The sequence below is a fragment of the Dendropsophus ebraccatus genome, chromosome 9 (assembly GCF_027789765.1).
Source record: "Dendropsophus ebraccatus isolate aDenEbr1 chromosome 9, aDenEbr1.pat, whole genome shotgun sequence".
Taxonomy (NCBI): Eukaryota; Metazoa; Chordata; class Amphibia; order Anura; family Hylidae; genus Dendropsophus; species Dendropsophus ebraccatus.
This window is the reverse complement of record NC_091462.1, coordinates 101,315,407-101,335,017: the sequence shown is the minus strand read 5'-3', so window position 1 is coordinate 101,335,017 and position 19,611 is coordinate 101,315,407. Positions and strand designations below refer to the sequence as shown.

The window sequence follows — 19,611 nt, the reverse complement described above, 5'->3', positions numbered from 1 at the left end:
TCATAGTATGTCTTTGTAATAGCTTAAAGTGACACTGTCACCCCCTTTTTGCATTCTGACTTCTCTTTATAGATGTAATGTGTAAATTTAGCAGTTTTCATACCTTATTTTACATCATCCGTCATGGTGCTTGTTTAAGTAAAAAGGGATATTTTATCATCTGCAGCTTGTGCTAAGTGGGCAACTGCGCCACTTAGCCCTGCCCCGCTGGCCTAAAGGTCTAGGTCCTACCCCCTCAAGGTCGGCCCATACCAATGGGCATTAAGGGGGCGGGGCCTAAGTACCAATGATGTCACGGAGGGGCGGGGCCTGCAGTGGTGCGGTGGGCAGGGCTAAGTGGCCCAGTGTCCATGAAGCCCCATCCACTTAGCACAATCTGCAGATGATAAAAGATCCCTTTTTACTTGAACAAGCACCATGACGTATGATATAAAATAAGGTATGAAAACTGCAAAATTTACCCTTTACACCTGTGTAGAGGAGTCAGAATGCAAAAAGGGGGGGGGGACAGTGTCACTTTAAGGGTGCCTTCACACATACCGTATCTCTGCGTATTTATCGCACAAAACTTGCATGTAAAAATCGCCGTATACGCAGCAGATACGCAGCAGATCTGCAGCAGATTTGATGGTGTGTTCAGTTGTTTAGATCTAATCTGCTGCGTATTGCAGCAGAAAATACGCTGCGTATACGGTGTGTGTGTTTGTACCCCAAGGCTTTATTTTCCGGATACAGAGTCCCAAATCCCCTTCTTGCCCTCACACATCCATAGAGATATATGATAGCATTCAGAATGCCGTCAGTCACTACTAGGAGCTCAGTGTATATGGCTGTATTGTTAAGCTCAGTGGGAGATGTATACGTCCATATGCAGTGAGCGCCCCCTAGTGCTTCATTAAAAAAATATATTTTTGTTCTGCACCAGTAATTTAGATTTAAATAAGAACTTTGTATGCTGTATTGCCAATATGTACTAGTTTCCAATAAAAAGCTGATGTCAACCTTGTATCTTCTGTTTCAGACCCTGTGATTCAAGTCCCGCTCTATGTGTCTGAGTAAGTCCAGCTTTAACACCGAAGGGGAGAGAGGGGTTTGTGTGGTCCTTCTAGTCACATATATAGCCCCAGATAAGGATGTCCCTCAGCAGTAATTCACACTAGCTGTTAGACCCTATGACTCCCATTTAGCTCCTCCATAGCCCAAGATCTAACACTCAGTAATGGTCCTATTACACAGGCTGATGGCTGCCCTATCAATATTGTTTACTGGGCCTTTCACATGGCCCGATAATTGTTTAGCAAGGGCTGCACGAACATCATTAGTGATGTCCGTGCAGCCCTTGCCCAAATAGTTTATATCACCTGTCCATGCTGCTGGTCTTCTCCTGTTCTCTGCTTCCTCCCTGGTCTTACAGCTTCAGAACAGTCTGACTGAGCTTACAGGCCACTTTGAAGCTGCACCCCCAGGACCGGGGAGGAAGCTGAGAACAAGAGAACACTGAGAGGAAAGGTAATGTAAACCGTTCAATCGTCAGCTGCCAGCCACGCATCACTATTACACATAGCGATGTGCGGTCGGCGGCCGATGATTTTAGGTCAGGACGTGAAGAAACGATCAGCCACTGGTCATTTCATCGGCTAATGGTTGCCTCTATTACAAGGAGTAATAATTGTATTCTGCGGATAATCGCTCTGTGTAATAGAGCCCTTACTTTTTGCTGTTGAATTACATTTTATAGTCTATAATGAAGTTTGTAGTTCCCCAACAGACAGCAAGATGTTTGATGACTTAACCTGATGTGTTCTGTCTCATAGGCCAGCTTTCCTGCCAGACCCCAGTGATGGGAGCTTGTACGTCTTAGGGGGTAGAAATAAGGAGGGGCTCATGGTGAGTATATGCTTTAATACTGTGTTATTTTAGATCTGTTGTAGTTGGGTATCTTATTTGATTATTATCTTTGTGTATTTATGATTCTGGAGTTACCGCTATGGGTACTAGTCCCGGTCCAGATATTTCCATCGCCGGTGTTTCCCGATTCTGCATGTAAATGTCTGGCCTGCTAAAATATAGTGGTCACTGGTATCTGCATCTAGACTTGTTTACCGTTAAAGATTTGGGAGGGGGTTGGAATCTCTGGAGTGTGGTTGGTACCCATGGCAGAACCAGAAGCATCTAGTCACAATGGCATATACATAAATAAAGTCTCTAAGGTGAATATGCTACAATCCTATATAAACTGTGTACAGCCAAGTTCGTATGTATGAAAATATTAAGGGCTAAGCAAGCAACGTCATTGAAGTTATAACGTCTGTGCTTCCGTATTCCCCAGAAATTACCATTCACCATCCAGGAACTGGTCCAGTCCTCCCCCTGCCGCAGCTCTGATGGAATCCTCTATACAGGTATGATGTATACCAGATATTAGGGCCACATATGTGATTTGTCTAGGATCATATGGGCTAAAATGGTCATTAGTAATGGTTTGTCTATGGTTCTATGTGAACAGGGAAGAAGCAGGACTCCTGGTTTGTTTTGGATCCAAAGTCAGGAGAAAAGCAGACCACGCTGTCCACAGAGTCATCTGACGGGCTGTGTCCTTCCACCCCTCTCCTGTACATAGGACGGACACGTGAGTTCTCTAGCGTTATGTCATTGTCATATACATTAGGACACATAGACACAGTGTACTGTACACCTAAGAGGGTTCTCTTGTGTAGACTAGCCAGCCCAGCTTCTCAGTCTAGCATCGTCATCTGATCAGGTCATTTTAGCCAATAATTATCGGCCATCGGCCACACATCTTCTCATGTAATAGGGGATGTGTGGCCGACAGTTGATTAAAAGGCCACACAAATGATCTAGCGATTGTTTGTACAGCCCTGGTCACATGATCATAGACCCATATAATGGGCTCAGTAAAGAATCTATGAGATCAGTGATCTTCTCTTAGCAGCTCAGACATTATAGAAAACGTCATTTATATGCCTGTACATGTTGTATAAATGTTCTCTGATGTCTCCTGTCATATGGCTTTAAGGGTCTGTCCACACGTACAGACTCGCAGCGTAAATCTTGCTGCGAGTCTGTCAGGTCCTGGCAGTTCACTGTCACTACATACTCGCAGCTGTCTGAACGACCGCTGAGTGTATGTAATTCTGCCGGCCCCTTAACCCCTTCTGCTACCGCCCGGCTCACCTCTCCTCGCTGCTCGGGGTCCCTGCGTACTGCTCTCCCGCCCGGCCAATCAGTGGTTGCGGCTGGGCAACACACTGATTGGCCGGGCGGGAGAGCAGTACGCCGGGACCCCGTGCAGCGAGGAGAGGTAATGTATACAGAGCGGGAGCTGGGTGGCAGCAGAAGGGGTTAAGGGGCCGGCAGAATTACATACACGCAACGGACGTTCAGATAGCTGCGAGTATGTAGTGACAGTGAACTGCCAGGACCTGACAGACTCGCAGCAAGATGTACGCTGCGAGTTTGTACGTGTGAACTGACCCTAAGTCCTATTAAAGGGGGATTCCACTCAAACATAACTTTTGATATGCTGCTGCCCGTGGTGAGACTAACAATTCCTTCCATACTTGTTATTATCTATTCAGTCTCCTTCCCCCATTTCTGAGCTGCTACTTTCTGCTGAAGACACAAAATACTGTGTGTGAGATTTTCCTTCTGTCTCCCCCTTTCCCCCCCTCCCTTCTGTCCCTGACTGGCTGTATCTGCAACTTTTTTGTATGGACGGAATTATTAGCCTCACCATGGGCAGCAACATATGAAAAGTTATGTTTGAACGGGATACCCCTTTAAGGATAACTATCCATATTTACCTTGCAGAATACATGATCACAATGTATGACACCAAATCCCGGGAGCTGCGCTGGAATGCCACCTTCCATGACTACTCCGCTCCTTTGTGTGATGAGAGCTATGACTACAGTGAGTACAGGAAAACATACGGCAGGGCTCCACAACCTATAGCCATGCCACAACTCCCAGAATGCAGCAGTCAGGTTATGCTGGACGTTGTGGGGTGGAGATTCTCTATGGTAGAACAATGTGTTCCCTTGCCTAAATTCCTGCTATATGAGTTTATTGTTCCCTACAGAGATGGCGCACTTTGCCTCCACCGGAGATGGTATGCTGGTGACCGCCGACCAGGGGAGCGGAGAGGTGTTATGGATGCAGAATTACGGTTCCCCAGTAGTTGGCCTTTTTATGTGGCACCAAGACAGCTTGAGGCGAATCCCGCATCTGAACGTCGCACTGGAAACTCTCCGCTACTTGACGTTCAACTCCCAGGACATCCGTCTCCTCAAATGGAACTACCAGGCTGTGCAGGAGCTGAGCAGCACCAAGACTTACCTGCTGTGAGTACACCTACCTGCTGGATATAACCTGTTGGATTGTACATTAATGAATGTAGTAGATAGGAAGTAGTAGGGTTAACAGATTTGGGGTCCGTCATTCTAGACCTCAGCACAACCATGCATTACGTGATCAGCCCCTTGATCAATGGACACTGTGTAATACTTGATTTGTCCTGCGGAGGCACTGTGGGTGAATTCAATACTTACTGCTGGGTTCTTCACAGATTACTCTGATCAGTCAGGATTTTTAGCTACATTGGGGGAGATTTATCAAACATGGTGTAAAGTGAAACTGGCTCAGTTGCCCCTAGCAACCGATCATATTCCACCTTTCATTTTCCAAAGTCTGTGAGGAATGAAAGGTGGAATCTGATTGGTTGCTAGGGGCAACTGAGCCAGTTTCACTTTACACCATGTTTGATAAATCTCCCCCATTGTGTATACTGGATTAACATTTGGCCACTTCTCGTCTTACAGGCCTTCTCTGTATGTGGGGAAGCACGCCAGTGGATTCTATGCTTCCACATCGCTGATCCATGAAGGAGTCTCTATAGTGGTAGGAATATTTTTTGTTTTCATTCTTCATGACATTTGTTCATGTTCAAACTTATTACCCTAATGGCTCAAGGGTGAAAACACTATGACAACACTTCCTGGGTGCTTGTGTTTTCATAGGGACATTATATGGTCCAAATCTATCTACATTAATATGGTCCTACATGTTTTCTCTATGATAACATTAAATAAAGATCGCTAGTCAGTGATATTGTGTCACCTGGCCTATAATTTGAAATCAGCATCTTATTAGTCATGTTTCGGTATCCCGTTTAGCCCCGGGGAATCACTCTGGCCCAAATAGAGGGGCCCACCACTAAGGATGTCACCCTGAAGGAGTCCACTGAGTTTGATGTGACCCCAACCACAGATGTCAAGTACCCACTCGGGAGCATTGTGTCTGGCAATCATTGGCTGCTTATAGGTAATGGAGGATAGATGTATGGCTATTATTTCTGGAGCGCTATATAGTGGTGTGATCTGTATGGCGGTAGTATGTATGCGCACCATGGCAATAGTATATGGGCACTGTATTGTGGTATTATTTAGGCCGTATTACTCTCCATTTCTCCTATTGTAATAAAATACAATTTTTTTCTATCCAGGACACCATGAAGTTCCTCACGTTGTTCACACCACCATGCTTCGGGCGTTTCCAGAGACCCTGCGGAGGGATACAGAGACCATCATCCGTGGACCAGCACCCAAGACCCTATTTGATGATGTAATCAAGAATATTGATCTAATCTAATAGTGTAGTCATGGAGACCCTCGTGGATCAAAATCCCCATCAATATCTATATCATGATAGACTCAGGATTGTCAGTTCTATGTGATAATGTGGGGTACATCTATTTGGTGATTTAGATGCATCCCAGGTCTCCATGACAACAGAGCACCCAACTAGTTATCTCAGTAGTGCAGCCTCAGGCTTTGGGCCTGTAACTGCAAGTAATCATATCTCAATATGGAAGTAAGATATTAAAAATCTTTTTCACATTTTTACACCAAATACCCTTCACTAGTGTATCTTCATTAGGGTCTGAATGTGATCTACGCCATGTTATGTAACCCATCGTCTCATCTCCCTGCAGTTCCTGACCCCGCAAAATCAAGGAGGATCCCCTCAGGGCCAAACAGAAGGGCGATTAAAGACGGAAGCTGGCACAGAAGAAGCAGCAGGCCTCATCCTCCCAGACTCCACAATAACCAATCTGCTCTTCACAGGCATCATCACGCTTCTCATTGGAGGATGGGTGCTCTTTGGGTTCACTTTTCCCAAGGTGAGAGGGTGACTGTAAAATACAGGGTTAGCGAAATAAAACGTTTCCAACTCAGAGGGCTCTGAAGGGTGTTTTGCTGCTCCATATAGACAGTGGGCACTTTATGTGATGCGCTGGTCAATTATTGAGTTAAATAAATTGAGTTCAAAAAGTCGCCAATAGGTGGAGCTGTAGCTATGCTAATCATGCTACAAATGTCCCATACATTCACCTTTGGTTTTCAGCAATGCTGTTTATTTACAAAACCATATATTCCAGAGAAAGCGGACATATTTCTAGAGCCCTCCTATGTGTCTTTAGCATGTTACTTATCATACAGTTATCTCCAACCTGTGGTGAAACTGCAACTCCCAGCATACTAGAATTAAAGGGTACTCTGGAGGGAAAAAAAATTGTTCACAGATCAGCTGGTGTCAGAAAGTTATACAGATTTGTAATTTACTTCTATTTAAAAATTTCCAGTATTTATCAGCTGCTGTATGTCCTGAAGTGGTGTATTCTTTCTTGTCTGACACAGTGCTCTCTGCTGCCCCCTCTGTCCGTGTCAGGAACTGTCCAGAGCAGGAGAGGTTTTCTATGGGGATTCGCTACTGCTCTGGACAGTTCCTGACATGGACAGAGGTGGCAGCAGAGAGTACTGTGTCAGACTGGAGAGAATACACCACTTCCTGCAGGACAAACAGCAGCTGATAAGAACTGGAAGACTTGACATTTTTAAATAGAAGTAATTTACAAATCTGTATAACACTAGTTGATTTGAAAACAATATTTTTTTTTCTCTTGAGTACCCCTTTAAATACATGTATAATATGGGATAATGCTGGCGTCTGTGTTCTCCAGATGTGGGAGCAGCAGCGTCGGCAGCAGCAGGAATTACAGCAGCAGCTAGAGGAGAAGCTTCTACAGCTCCAGCACCAGCAGCTGATGGCGTCCGAGGCCTCACCCCATCAGACTACTACTGAGGGCTATGTGTCTACAGGGGAGCACAGCTCAGGAAGTGGCAAGAGGAGGAGCGGAGAGCAGGAGTATGGTCAGGCCAATGGCATAAAGAGGCTAAGCAACGCTGAGCCAGAAGGTGAGTAAAGCAACAGGATGGTCAAATGGTTGCTTTATCATCCCTGCTGTCTCCCCTTTAAGGAATTACTGAATAAACATGTTTTAATGGAAGTTGTTAAAGGGGTATTCCACTCAAACATGTGAGCCTTTCTCTCTGTCTTGCCCCCCTGAGACAGCTGATGTAAACAATCCCTGGCTGGCTTTATCTGCAACCTTTGTTGTAATGCTAGGAGGGTTATTTTGAAGTCAAGTTGCTAATGAACTCACTGGGATTTAACCCTCCCAGCATTACAAAGAAGTTACAATGTTGCAGATACAGCCTGCCAGGGACTTGTTTACATCAGTCGTCTCCGAAGGGGGGGGAGAGGGGGAGACAGAAAGAAAAGCTCACACCGATTTTTGTGTTTTCAGCAGCAGCTCAGAACTGGGGGAAGGAGACTGAATAGATAATAACAAGTATGGAATGAATCTAGTGTTGGGCAGCAACATATCGAAAGTTATGTTTGAGCGGAATACCCTTTAAGCTAGACTTGTTGCTCTTAGCAACCAATTACCAATCAGCTTCCACTTTGGTAACTGGTCTTTATGATTCCACTTTTTTTCCATTTGCAGCCTCCAGTGAGGAGGAGATAGAAGTGGGTAAAATTTCCTTTTCCCCCAAAGAAGTTTTGGGCCATGGAGCCGGAGGAACCTTTGTTTTTCGGTGAGTAGAAATCTATTAGTATTGTATATTGCCGCTTTCTAATATACATTGAGTGAAATTTATTAGGCTGGGTTCACACTACGTTTTTGCAATCCGTTTTTTTCATCAGTTTTTGCCAAAAAACGGATGAACAAACAGATGCATTTATTTGCATCCGTTTTGATCCGTTTTTCCATTGATTTCCATTATAAAAAAAGGACATGTTGACACTACTTTTGTGTCCGTTAAAAAAATGGATCCGTTCTGATCCGTTTTTTTTTTTTTGTTATTTTTTATAATGGAAGTCTATGGAAAAATGGATCAAAATGGATGCACACAAATGCATCCATTTTTTTCATCCGTTTTTGCAAAAAACGAATTGCAAAAACGCAGTGTGAACCCAGCCTTATTTGTGACTTTTGTGGTTTTTGTGGTTTGAGGCCACCTATTGAGTGAAGTTGCCCAAAAAAAGTTCACTTTTTGTCTAAACATCCACATTACTATGAAATTATAGGGGCAGGTTTGACGGACGCTCGGTGGCGGTGAAGAGAATCCTGCCAGAGAGTTTTACTTTGGCTGATCGGGAGGTGCAGCTGCTGCGAGAGTCTGACGAGCATCCCAATGTGATCCGTTATTACTGTACAGAGAGTGACCGACTGTTCTATTACATCGCCCTGGAGCTGTGTGCAGCCACCCTGCAGGAGGTGAGAGGATAACCAGAGGCAGCCCAATAAAGGGGTAGTGTCCTCTTATCAGTCTCTGTGCAAATACAAGTGGCACATCCTTGTCCCCATGGTGCTGTCACTGCATCCACTTACTGTCTCTGTAAGTAATGAATTCATAGACGGCACTGTTCCCTGTCTCTTCTAGTAAATAGTGTAGGTACAGATAGTACTGCCTCCTTGTATCATCTTGTACATTATATCTGTATAGATAGTACTGCCTCCTTGTATCATCTTGTACATTCTATCTGTATAGATGGTGCTGCTTCCTTGTATCATCTTCTACATGATGTCTGTATAGATAGTACTGCCTCCTTGTATCATCTTCTACATTATATCTGTATAGATGGTGCTGCTTCCTTGTATCATCTTGTACATGATATCTGTACAGATAGTACTGCCTCCTTGGATCATCTTGTACATGATATCTGTACAGATAGTATTGCCTCCCTTTATTATCTTGTACATGATGTCTGTACAGATAGTGCTGCCTCCTTGTATCATCATATACATGTTGTCTGTACTGATAGTGCTGCCTCCTTGTATCATCTTATACATGATATCTGTATAGACAGTACTACTTCCTTAGATCACCTTGTTCATGATATCTGTAAAGATGGTGCTGCCTCCTTGTATCAGCCTGTACATTGATGTCTGTACAGATAGTACTGCCTCCCTGTCTCTTTCTGAAGATGATGTAAGCAAAGGTAGTACTGCCTTCCCGAAATATATATATATTTTTTTACTGAAAGAGTAGTAGATGCTTGGAACAAACTTCCAGCAGATGTGATAGTTAAATCTATACAGTAAGTCAATGTTAACCTGCCTGGGATAAACATATCTCTAGTCTGAGATAAAAAGAAAAGAAGCGAGAACTTGATGGACCAGGTGGTCTTTTTCCTGGTGAAAATCTCTCTGTATTCTCTTATAAATGATACTGATGCAGATAGCACTGCCTCCCTGTATGTTTCCATATATGATGTAGACACAGGTAGTACTGCATCCCTGTTTCACAATGATGTAGACCCAGATAACATTGCCTCGTTTTTTCTCCATGCAAATTATACCATATAACGTATGCAGCTCCTCTCCTCAAAGCTTTTTCTTGCTCCATAGACATGTCAGTCATGTCTCCCTGTCAGTAATAGAAGTACTTATCACATATCAACCACATCTCCTGTTTTTCTGCAGTATGTTGAGAATCCTGCTTTTCCACGTGCCAACCTTGATCATGTGACCCTTCTCCATCAAGCTATGTCTGGACTCGCCCATCTTCACTCGCTCAATATTGGTAAGAAATTATATCCAATAATTTATATAATAATATATGTGGTGACCCCCGGAGGATGTTGTAGCGGTGGGACGGCAGGTCACTTGCTAGGTGAAAGTGTGACGCCACTTTTTGTGGTGGATGGCCGAGATACAGCAGGACCTTAAGGGTTTTGTTACGTGACGCCAGTGCCTGGTGGGCACACAGGTGTGATGGCACACCTGCTTTTAAAGTGTAAGACCGGTTGTACCCTTCTCTCCTGTGGTTGGTGTCCTGTCGGGTTGCTGCAGGGTACAGGTGTTTAGAACGGTGTAATAACCCTCCCGAGTAGTGGTAGGACCCACCACCCACAGAAAGGGGAGATGTCCCAAGATTGCGGTGTAAGTGCTGTGCAGGTGGTAGTGAATAATCACAGACTCAGCTGATAACGTTTACTTCTTGTAAATGTGCAGCAGGTAATACAACAAATCTTGAAATACACTGATAGAGTTCCAATAAATACACGAACATAGAACCACCAGATCTGTGTCATAAGTGCTGATTAGGATGTAGTAGAGTTGAGAAGGTTGTACTGAGGTCGTAGAGAGGAGGGTGCCTTGAGAGTCTCAACCCAAGTAGTAATGTGCTCTGCCGGGAAGTTGAAGTGCATAGAGGAATACTTGTAGAAGAAGAAGAAACAACCTGTGCCTGTGTTTTGACCTTTCCTATAGTCTTCACACCACCTTATGCCCACTAGCTTTGGCAGAACCGTACTAACGGGTGACACAGGCCCCAGACCCTGTAACCTGGGATGAGCGGAATGGTTAGGATTTCCTAAGTACCGTATTTTTCGGACTATAAGGCGCACCGGACTATAAGGTGCACCTCCAATTTTAGCCTGCTAAGCCATCTAGATTCATATATAAGGCGCACCGGACTATAAGGCACATCGGACTATAAGGCGCACCGCATTATAGTGTATAAGTTTGGCGGAGGAAGCACGGAGGAAACTGGAAGCCTCTCTCCCCTTTGCCCGGTCAAAGCAACATGGCGCCGGAGTCCCTGCGGCTCCCCCTCCCTCCTGCTCATATGCCGGCGGCGGAGCGGTGTGGCAGACTGCTCCGTCACACACAGCATCAGCGGGGACACACAGGGAGCCCATGGCAGCCCGTACTCTTCCCTCATCTGACAAAGGTAACAATCGGAACAGCCTGCCTGCAAATACCGGCTCCCCCGGACCCTTGCCGGGCTTAGCCGCAGAGCCGCAGCATCAGTTCCCCTCTACCTCCACTCGGCCTCCCCCTCCCCTTTGGAATGCAGACCGCTCCTCAGCACAGCAGCGCTCAGGCCCTCTTCTGCATCCATTTCTGCCTGCCTCCGCTCCTGTTAAGTCCTTGCCTGTAGAGGATCCCTTTGACAATCTGTGCATCCCTGACACTCAGCTTACTACTGCTGGAGAGAGCGGGACACCTTGAGAGCGGGACAGCAGGACAGGCCTGCGGAGCCATGGGCCTAGAGTCCAGGTGAGGGAGCGCTGCGCTGTTCTGTGTGGCGGGGAGATGTGAGCTCGGCAGCCTATCTGCGCCATGGAGGCCGGACCTATCCCGGTCCATATATAAGGCGCACTGGACTATAAGGCGCACTTACAATTTCTTAGAAAATCATAGTATTTTAAGTGCGCCTTATAGTCCGAAAAATACGGTACACCTGTGCTGCGAGATGAAGTTCATAGACCTTTAGTAACTTTGCTCCACCAGGATTAGTTCCTACCTCTTTGGCTCTTTTGCGGATACTGTCCTGCACTGTAGTTACTCCTAGTCCTAGGCGTGGGTTGAGGTGATCTGTAGGCTAGTCCTCTCCTGAAGGGCTTAACAGGGCATCACGTTGCTTGTGTGGTGCCTCTAGAAAAAAATTTGCAAGAGGGCTCTGTTCTGCATCCTACCCATGCGGGGTACTAACTAAGACTCAACTTGTAGAGGGGACCTGGCAGATTGCCATGGCCCAGGTAGAACCAAGGTGGAGAGCTATCTGACCTGCCTCCTTTCTCCACCAAAGCTCGGGTAAAACTCCTCCTTCACCCAAGGGACTAACTTCCTAACCAGCGTGTAAGGTGCGCTGTGGTTGGGTGGTAAGAGTGCAGTAGAGAAGGGGAAAAGAAAAAGAGGATAGGATAGAAGAAAGGAGTGATCCTACTGGTTAACAGAATCTGGTACATACACATACAAATAACCCTTGAGATACTTCAGCCGTGCAGCTTCTATACTGTAGTTACACACACAGTTACACACAGCAACATCTAGTGGTCATCCTTGGTAATACCGTAGCTGCAACAAGACCACAAACAAGTACAGACTTTTACAAGGGGTGTGAATAGCAAGACCCACAGTGGGACACCACATATATATATATATATAATACTACCATACACTACCTAATAAGCAGCACTATACAGTGCCCAGAGAACAATGTCAGGTCCTGAATTTTCCTTCCAAGTATCAGGGACTGGTGATGGCAAAGGGCATTGCTTCCTTCTAGGGCTGGGCAAAATGGCCAAAAAATAAAATCTTAATTTTTTTTTTCAAATTATAAACAATTCTCGATTTAAATCCTGATTTTCTTTTTTTGGCAAATCCTTCATGTACCTATCCCTTATTTTCCCTGCAGTAACCCCCCCTCCCCCAGCATCTGTATACCCCTCCCCCAGCATCTGTATACACAGCATTAGGGTTGTCACAGTGTACATGGAGGAAACTGCCACAGTATATACAGACTGTGCCCCCTCCCTTGTCCCCAGCCCACTGGAACCTGTCAGGCTTTGCCATGCCTTGGCGCCCATCAGCATCTCCTCTGTGTCCCATACATCTTCAGGGGCAGGGGAGCAGCCCCTCTCCCAGCCTGGTGCCGTCCTCGGTGTCGGTCGGTCAGGGGAGGTCAGTTCTGTGGAGCTGGATGCTGTGTGATCTGCAGAGGGATACCACTGACCTCTTGCTCCCCCTGCAGGCAGAACACACTTTTTTTTTTTTATTCAAAATTACAATTTTAAAAAAAGTTCAAATCATGAGGACCTTAATTGATTGATTACTCACCCACCCTACTACCTTCCTTTTCTGAGTGTCTGGTCGCTTTCTTCACAGTGCACAGAGATCTCAAGCCGTGTAACATCCTCATCTCCCTCCCCAATGCCCAGGGCAGACAGAGGGCTGTTATTTCAGACTTTGGCCTCTGTAAGAAGCTTGGGGTAGGAAGGAACAGCTTCAGCCTGCGCTCAGGAATCCCCGGAACCGAAGGCTGGATCGCACCAGAGGTTCTACGCGATGGAAGAACGCAGAATCCAGTAAGTGAATTCAGGACTCTGTGATACAGGAATCCTGCTGTGCAGTGTGACATAGGGCCTGTGTTCTGTATTCCCAGACGGCGGCGGTGGACATTTTCTCTGCTGGTTGTGTATTTTACTACGTCCTGGCTAGTGGACAGCACCCATTTGGTGAGAGCCTGAGGAGACAGGGGAATATATTAAATGGCTCGTACAGTCTGCCGCAGCTCCAGGAGGAGACACATGGTAAGACGCTGAATATATGATATAATGCAGTGATGTCGACTCCAGCGATGGCCAGCAAAGCTATGTACCTATGTGCCAGCTCCGGCTCTCCAGATGCAGGCTCGGACTGGCCCACAGGGGAGCAGGGCAATCCCCAGGTGGGCCCTACCCGTTGGTGGGCCCCTGAACAGGAGATGGGCCTCCCAGTTTAGCAGCTTCAGAAAGAGATATAATCCCCCAGAACAGCTGCACACACCTGTCACCTGGTCACTTACTGTCTCTATATAGCAACTTGGTTAAATCTGGTGAACATAGGGTGGGCCCAAGGTACCCTAGTCCGACACTGTCCAGATGGACAGTATGCGCCAACCCTTGCAGGTTATACATATATGACTGCTGTGTAACATCTCCTGAACTGTGTCTGCAGACAATGTGGTAGCATTGGAACTGATTGAAGGCATGCTCAGTAGCGACCCCAGGCTCCGCCCTTCAGCGCCTCGCGTCCTCCGACATCCGTTCTTCTGGGCCCGAGAAAAACAGCTGCAATTTTTCCAGGTCTGATTGGTCAAAATGTGTCTATTAAATAACGTCCTATATGGATATATAGATGTTCTTTCATCTAAGGTATTAGCTAAAAATAGTCCAGTAATGTTGTTTTCTGACCTTCAGGATGTCAGTGATCGCATTGAGAAGGAGCCACAGGAGAGCCCCCTGATCATCAGCCTGGAGATGAACGCTCGTAATGTCGTCCGGGTCAACTGGAGACTGCACATATCTGTTCCCCTGCAGACAGGTAACACCATATCTATGGCTTGTCTATAAAAAGTAGGATCAGTACAGCACCAGTAGAATAGTGAGTGCAGCTCTGGAGTATAATACAGGATGTACCTCAGGATCAGTACAGGATAAGTAATGTAATGTATGTACACAGTGACCCCACCAGCAGAATAGTGAGTGCAGCTCTGGAGTATAATACAGGATGTAACTCAGGATCAGTACAGGATAAGTGATGTATTGTATGTACACAGTGACCCCACCAGCAAAATAGTGAGTGCAGCTCTGGAGTATAATACAGCATGGAACTCAGGTTCAGTAATCTAATGCATGTACACAGTGACCCCACCAGCAGAATAGTGATTGCAGCTCTGGAGTAAAATACAGCATGTAACTCAGGTTCAGTGATGTACTATACGTACACAGTAAGTCCACACCAGGGGGCAATTTTATTGTTTTTTTTAATCTGATTATTATTTTTTCTAGATCTGCGTAAATTCCGTTCCTATCGTGGAAATTCTGTACGAGATTTACTCCGAGCCATGAGAAACAAGGTACATTACATCACAGCAGACTGTACATTATATGCAGCCTACGTACATATTCTAGTAATATTCTTTATATTCAGTGACCAAAAACCTGTCCTTATCATGTGGTGATGACAAAGGTGCATGGCTTTTGTCATGTGAGAGCTCTGATACACTCCTTGATAAGAACCCTTACACGATCATCACATGACCAGGACGGATTTTTATCTGTAATTTAGGTTCCTAACTGGTGACTTTGTTAGATGCTGTTAGATCAAGGTGACATATGGTACCTCTCATATATCTGTATGTGCTTCCATAACATGCATTTATTCTATAGTAGAAAGAGTTAAAGTGACTGTACCACCAGGCACAGGCCGACCCACCCCCAGTGGGAAGAAACCCCAGCCCCTCCATGACGTGACTCCATTAGAATCAATGGAACCCTATCATAGAGGGGCTAGGGTTTCCTCCCACTAAGGGTGGGTCGGCCCGCCTCCAGTGCTTCAGCCTGGGCCTGGTGGTACAGTCACTTTAAAGAGGCTTCCTGAGCTCCTGAATAGCTGCAGGCTGCAACACCTCCTTAGGGTCCTATTCCACGATTCTTCTAGATCGCCGCTCGTTTACTGGGCCTATTCCACGGCCTGATGATCGTTGAGCGAGGGCTGCAGGGACATCGTTACCGATGTCCTTGTAGCCCTTGCAGCATCATGCATTACCTGTCCAGGCTTCTTCTCCGCGCTGTCTTCATCCCCGGGTCTCGGGCGCTCTATCTTCAGAATGACCGGCCATTCTGAAGATAGAGCGCGCGGGACCCGGGGATGAAGACAGCGCGGAGAAGCCTGGACAGGTAATGTATGCTGCTTCTGACCCTGCTTGGGATTCAGTTTCCAGGTGTCAATCAAGCTGGTGGAAAGAGTAAGGAGTTGTTACAGCCTACAGCTATTCAGGAGCTCAGTAAGCCTCTTTAACTCTTTGTACTGTAGAATAAAAGCATTTTTCTATGTTCTGGAAGTACAGACAGATATGTGAAAGGTACCATTTGTCTCCTTGATCTAACAACTATCTAAGGCTGGCCATACACCTTCAATAACTAATGGCTGAAACTATCATCCAACCGTCAGTTATGTCTCCTTCCCATGCACAGGAACGTTTAGTCCTGCCAAGTGTTTCTGTTTTCTATGGGGAGGGTAAGAGTGCTCTATCTCTCTCTGAAGAAAGGGGTCGGCCATTATTTTTCATAACACCAGACCCCTTTGTTCACCCACATCATTAGTCCGTGGTTGTACTCCTTAGATTGACAGCTGGTAGTGCACCGATAGCGAGCGGGGAACATCGAGAGGTGCTGCCCGGATGATTCTTAGATTGTCCAGGTGGCCCAACAAACAGTGGGGGTTAATACACGGAGCGATGTGCAGCAGACCGTCGCTATTGTAATCTGGATTTTTTAACCCATTGAAAGACCACGATCAGCTGACATAATGCATGTCGGCTGATCGTGGTCTTTAAATAGGCGCTATAACACCAAATTATTATCAGCCAGAACAGTCGGTAAAAGGCCAAGTACGGCCATAATCGTTTGGTGTAATAGGGCCCTAAGCCATGGCAGGGCTCCAGACTAAAAAATTTACCTGGGAGCCATTGGCTCCTAACCTGAAAAATGTAGGCGCCAAATAGAATATTTGGTCGCCAACATTTTAAACCATGTAAAATTAATGTTATGTTAAATGGGACTTACTGTGTGCAGAGGCCACGGCAGCATCCTCCTCCTCCTCCTCCTTTAGATCCTTTCTTTTCTTAGTTTGAAAACGTTCAACATGGAAACTTGCAACTTGACAACCATATCCAGTCTGACAACCATATCCAGTCTGACTCAGTACTTCAGCTTCACTTGGCTAGCCTTTTAATGAGGCTTACTCTTCTGAACTTGAACTTAAAGGGAACCTGTCGACCCCCGTACCGGGGTGACAGGCTCCCAACCCCCCGTTAGAGCCCCCTATACTCACCTCATCGCGCCGGGTCCCGCTTCTGAAGATGGTCGGGTCACGGAGATCTCAGCCGCTGCAGCCCGACGTGCGCTGAGAGATGAGTCCAACGCTCAGAGAATGACGGGAGAGTCCAGCGCTCCGTCATTCTCTATGAGGGTTGGACTCATCTCTCAGTGTGCGCGTCAGGCTGCAGCGGCTGAGATATCCGTGACCTGACCACCTCCAGAAGCGGGACCCGGCGCGATGAGGTGAGTATAGGGGGTTCTAACGGGGGGTTGGGAGCCTGTCACCCCGGCACCGGGGGTGACAGGTTCCCTTTAAAAGCTTGCAACAGTCTATACATACTGAGCTAGACTTATGACTGCAGCCATAGTGACCCCCCACAAGATGTGTATATAAATAGATATATCTCTCACCTAGTGACTAATGCAAGTGACCCCCTACAATACAGACACCTGAGGGGCCCTGATAATAATAATTGTGCATATATCTATCTCCCAGTGTCTGCAGCCAGTTTGCCCTACACTTATAGATGGCCCCCTCCCCTTATAGATGACCCCCTCCTTTTATAGATGACCCCCTCCTTTTATAGATGACCCCCTCCTTTTATAGATGACCCCCTCTACCCCCATTATAGATGCCCCCTCCTCCCCCCCATTATAGATGCCCCCTCTCCCCCCCCATTATAGATGCCCCCTCTCCCCCCCCCCCCATTATAGATGCCCCCTCTTCTCCCCCCCTTATAGATACCCCCTCCCCTTATGGATGACCCCCTCTACCCCCATTATAGATGCCCCCTCCTCCCCCCCATTATAGATGCCCCCTCTCCCCCCCATTATAGATGCCCCCTCTTCTCCCCCCCTTATAGATACCCCCTCCCCTTATAGATGCCCCCTCTCCCCCCCCATTATAGATGCCCCCTCTTCTCCCCCCCTCCCCTTATAGATGCCCCCTCTCCCCCCCATTATAGATGCCCCCTCTTCTCCCCCCCTTATAGATACCCCCTCCCCTTATAGATGGCCCCCTCTCCTCCCCTTATAGATGGCTCCCTCTCCCCCTATGTTGCCCCCTCCCCTTATAGATGGCCCCCTCTCCTCCACCTTTAGATGGCCCCCTCTCCCCCCTTGAAGATGGCCCCTCTTCTCCCCCCATTATAGATGCCCCCCCTTCTCTTCCCCCCATTATAAAGCCCCCCCCTTTCCTCTATGCTAAGCAGTATTTAAAAAAAACAAACACACAAACTCACCTGACAACCCGCTCCCCCGGCGATCCTCTTCTTCTTCTGTCCCCGGCTGATGCGCGGCTGCCGGGGGTGTCCCGTCCTATCCCCGGCAGCGCGGCGCATCAGTGAGCTCTCTGTACGCCGGGGCTGTGACTTCTGACACAGGAAGCGTCTCTGACGTGCGCTTCCTGTGCCGGAAGTCAGGGCCCCAGGCAGCTCACTGATGCGCCGCGCTGCCGGGGATAGGACGGGACACCCCCGGCAGCCGCGCATCAGCCGCGCATCTTAAAGAGACAGCGCGCCGCCGCCGGGGCCAGTCGCAAATGGCGCCCAGATTAATAAATCTGGGCGCCATTTGCAAAATATCAGTCGCATTGGCGACCATTTTGGTCGCCATCTGGAGCCCTGCATGGTATGAGGGTAATTGCAGGATCAGACTACACAGGGTTTGTTTGTAGTCTGTAACCATGGAGACTCAGTGTAGCATACTTGCTGTATACACAAAATTGAAGTTTTTTTTTATTTTTTTTTAATGCAAAATGTATTGGAGAAATCAAGAATACAATTTTCATTGGGTTCCTCTAGAAACATCATTATCAGGAGCTGCCGGCTGACGTCCAGGAGACCCTCGGCGCCATCCCTGATGATTTTGTGGCTTATTTCACCTCGCGTTTCCCTTTTCTGCTCCTTCATACGCACCAGGCTTTGGAACAGTGTGCACACGAGAGACCTTTCCACCCCTATTATCATTGGGAGCCAGGACGTTGATGGTTCCACCTAGACAGTTACAAGTAATGGAGGCCAAGCCGATCCACGGGGGTCTACATGGACAGCACTCCATTTGTTTGTGACCAGACCCCCCCCCTGTGTTTTTATAGTTACTTGCACTGCCCTATATATTTGCACAATCGTTTTATCAGTCTTTGCTTTTAAATAATGTGCAACATGAAGGTTCCTACTACTTTCACAAGCGCCAGGTCGGCTGCAGCTAGTTCCTATGTATCCACAGACCCAGGTACAGATGAGGGGCTGGTGTGTTACTACACATCCTGGCATGCTGGGAGTTGTAGTGTCACTGTCTGCAATGTCACATGTTACAGCTCCTTCTCCGTATTGGTGCAAACCAAAGTCGTGGCCATGGGGATGTGGCTCCCTGGAGGCCGAAGATCCGTTGCCCAGGCTTTATTAGGCCACATGAACGTTACATTGTCTGGATAGAGCACAATCTCTCTATTCTTTGCAGAATTTATTCTTGATATTTTTTTAAAGAAATCACATTATGTTCACCACAGATTTGTATTTATCTCTAAATAGTTATTTTTAAGAACTTTTTGTAATGAAATAATTTATTTTGTATTTGCTGGGATGTGTTTGTATATATTGGTTTACAGAATGAAGAAAACAGAATTAAATGTGCCAATGTAATTGACTAATATAGCTGTGCATGGGTTTCATCATTACCATTCTCTCCCCCATATACAACACTTACCTGCTGGGGTGGTTCTCAGCTGTGTGGCTGTTATGGGACTACAACTTGCACATATTGGAGGCCAACATTAGGGGTCAGGCTCCAGGGCAGATTTGGCTACATCCAACTGGTAATCAAATCCCACATACTCATGTTTAGCCGTAGCTCATACCCACCAACTGT

General features: G+C 46.7%; 1 protein-coding gene across 1 annotated transcript in view; it reads left to right on the top strand.

Moving 5' to 3' along the window:
- Positions 1-19,395, top strand: part of ERN2 (endoplasmic reticulum to nucleus signaling 2) — a 28,693-nt gene extending 9,298 nt beyond the window's left edge. Inside the window, exons 3-22 of the mRNA XM_069984079.1 lie at positions 1,022-1,055; positions 1,815-1,887; positions 2,330-2,402; positions 2,507-2,629; positions 3,832-3,933; positions 4,103-4,364; positions 4,842-4,920; positions 5,196-5,343; positions 5,525-5,643; positions 6,014-6,202; positions 7,043-7,277; positions 7,871-7,961; positions 8,455-8,644; positions 9,854-9,953; positions 13,046-13,245; positions 13,323-13,470; positions 13,877-14,004; positions 14,119-14,242; positions 14,710-14,777; positions 18,546-19,395. Of these exons, the coding sequence (XP_069840180.1) occupies positions 1,022-1,055; positions 1,815-1,887; positions 2,330-2,402; positions 2,507-2,629; positions 3,832-3,933; positions 4,103-4,364; positions 4,842-4,920; positions 5,196-5,343; positions 5,525-5,643; positions 6,014-6,202; positions 7,043-7,277; positions 7,871-7,961; positions 8,455-8,644; positions 9,854-9,953; positions 13,046-13,245; positions 13,323-13,470; positions 13,877-14,004; positions 14,119-14,242; positions 14,710-14,777; positions 18,546-18,728 (2,669 nt within the window). The 3' untranslated portion in view covers positions 18,729-19,395. The remainder of the gene's footprint in view (positions 1-1,021; positions 1,056-1,814; positions 1,888-2,329; positions 2,403-2,506; positions 2,630-3,831; positions 3,934-4,102; positions 4,365-4,841; positions 4,921-5,195; positions 5,344-5,524; positions 5,644-6,013; positions 6,203-7,042; positions 7,278-7,870; positions 7,962-8,454; positions 8,645-9,853; positions 9,954-13,045; positions 13,246-13,322; positions 13,471-13,876; positions 14,005-14,118; positions 14,243-14,709; positions 14,778-18,545) is intronic.
- Positions 19,396-19,611: the final 216 nt, after the last annotated feature.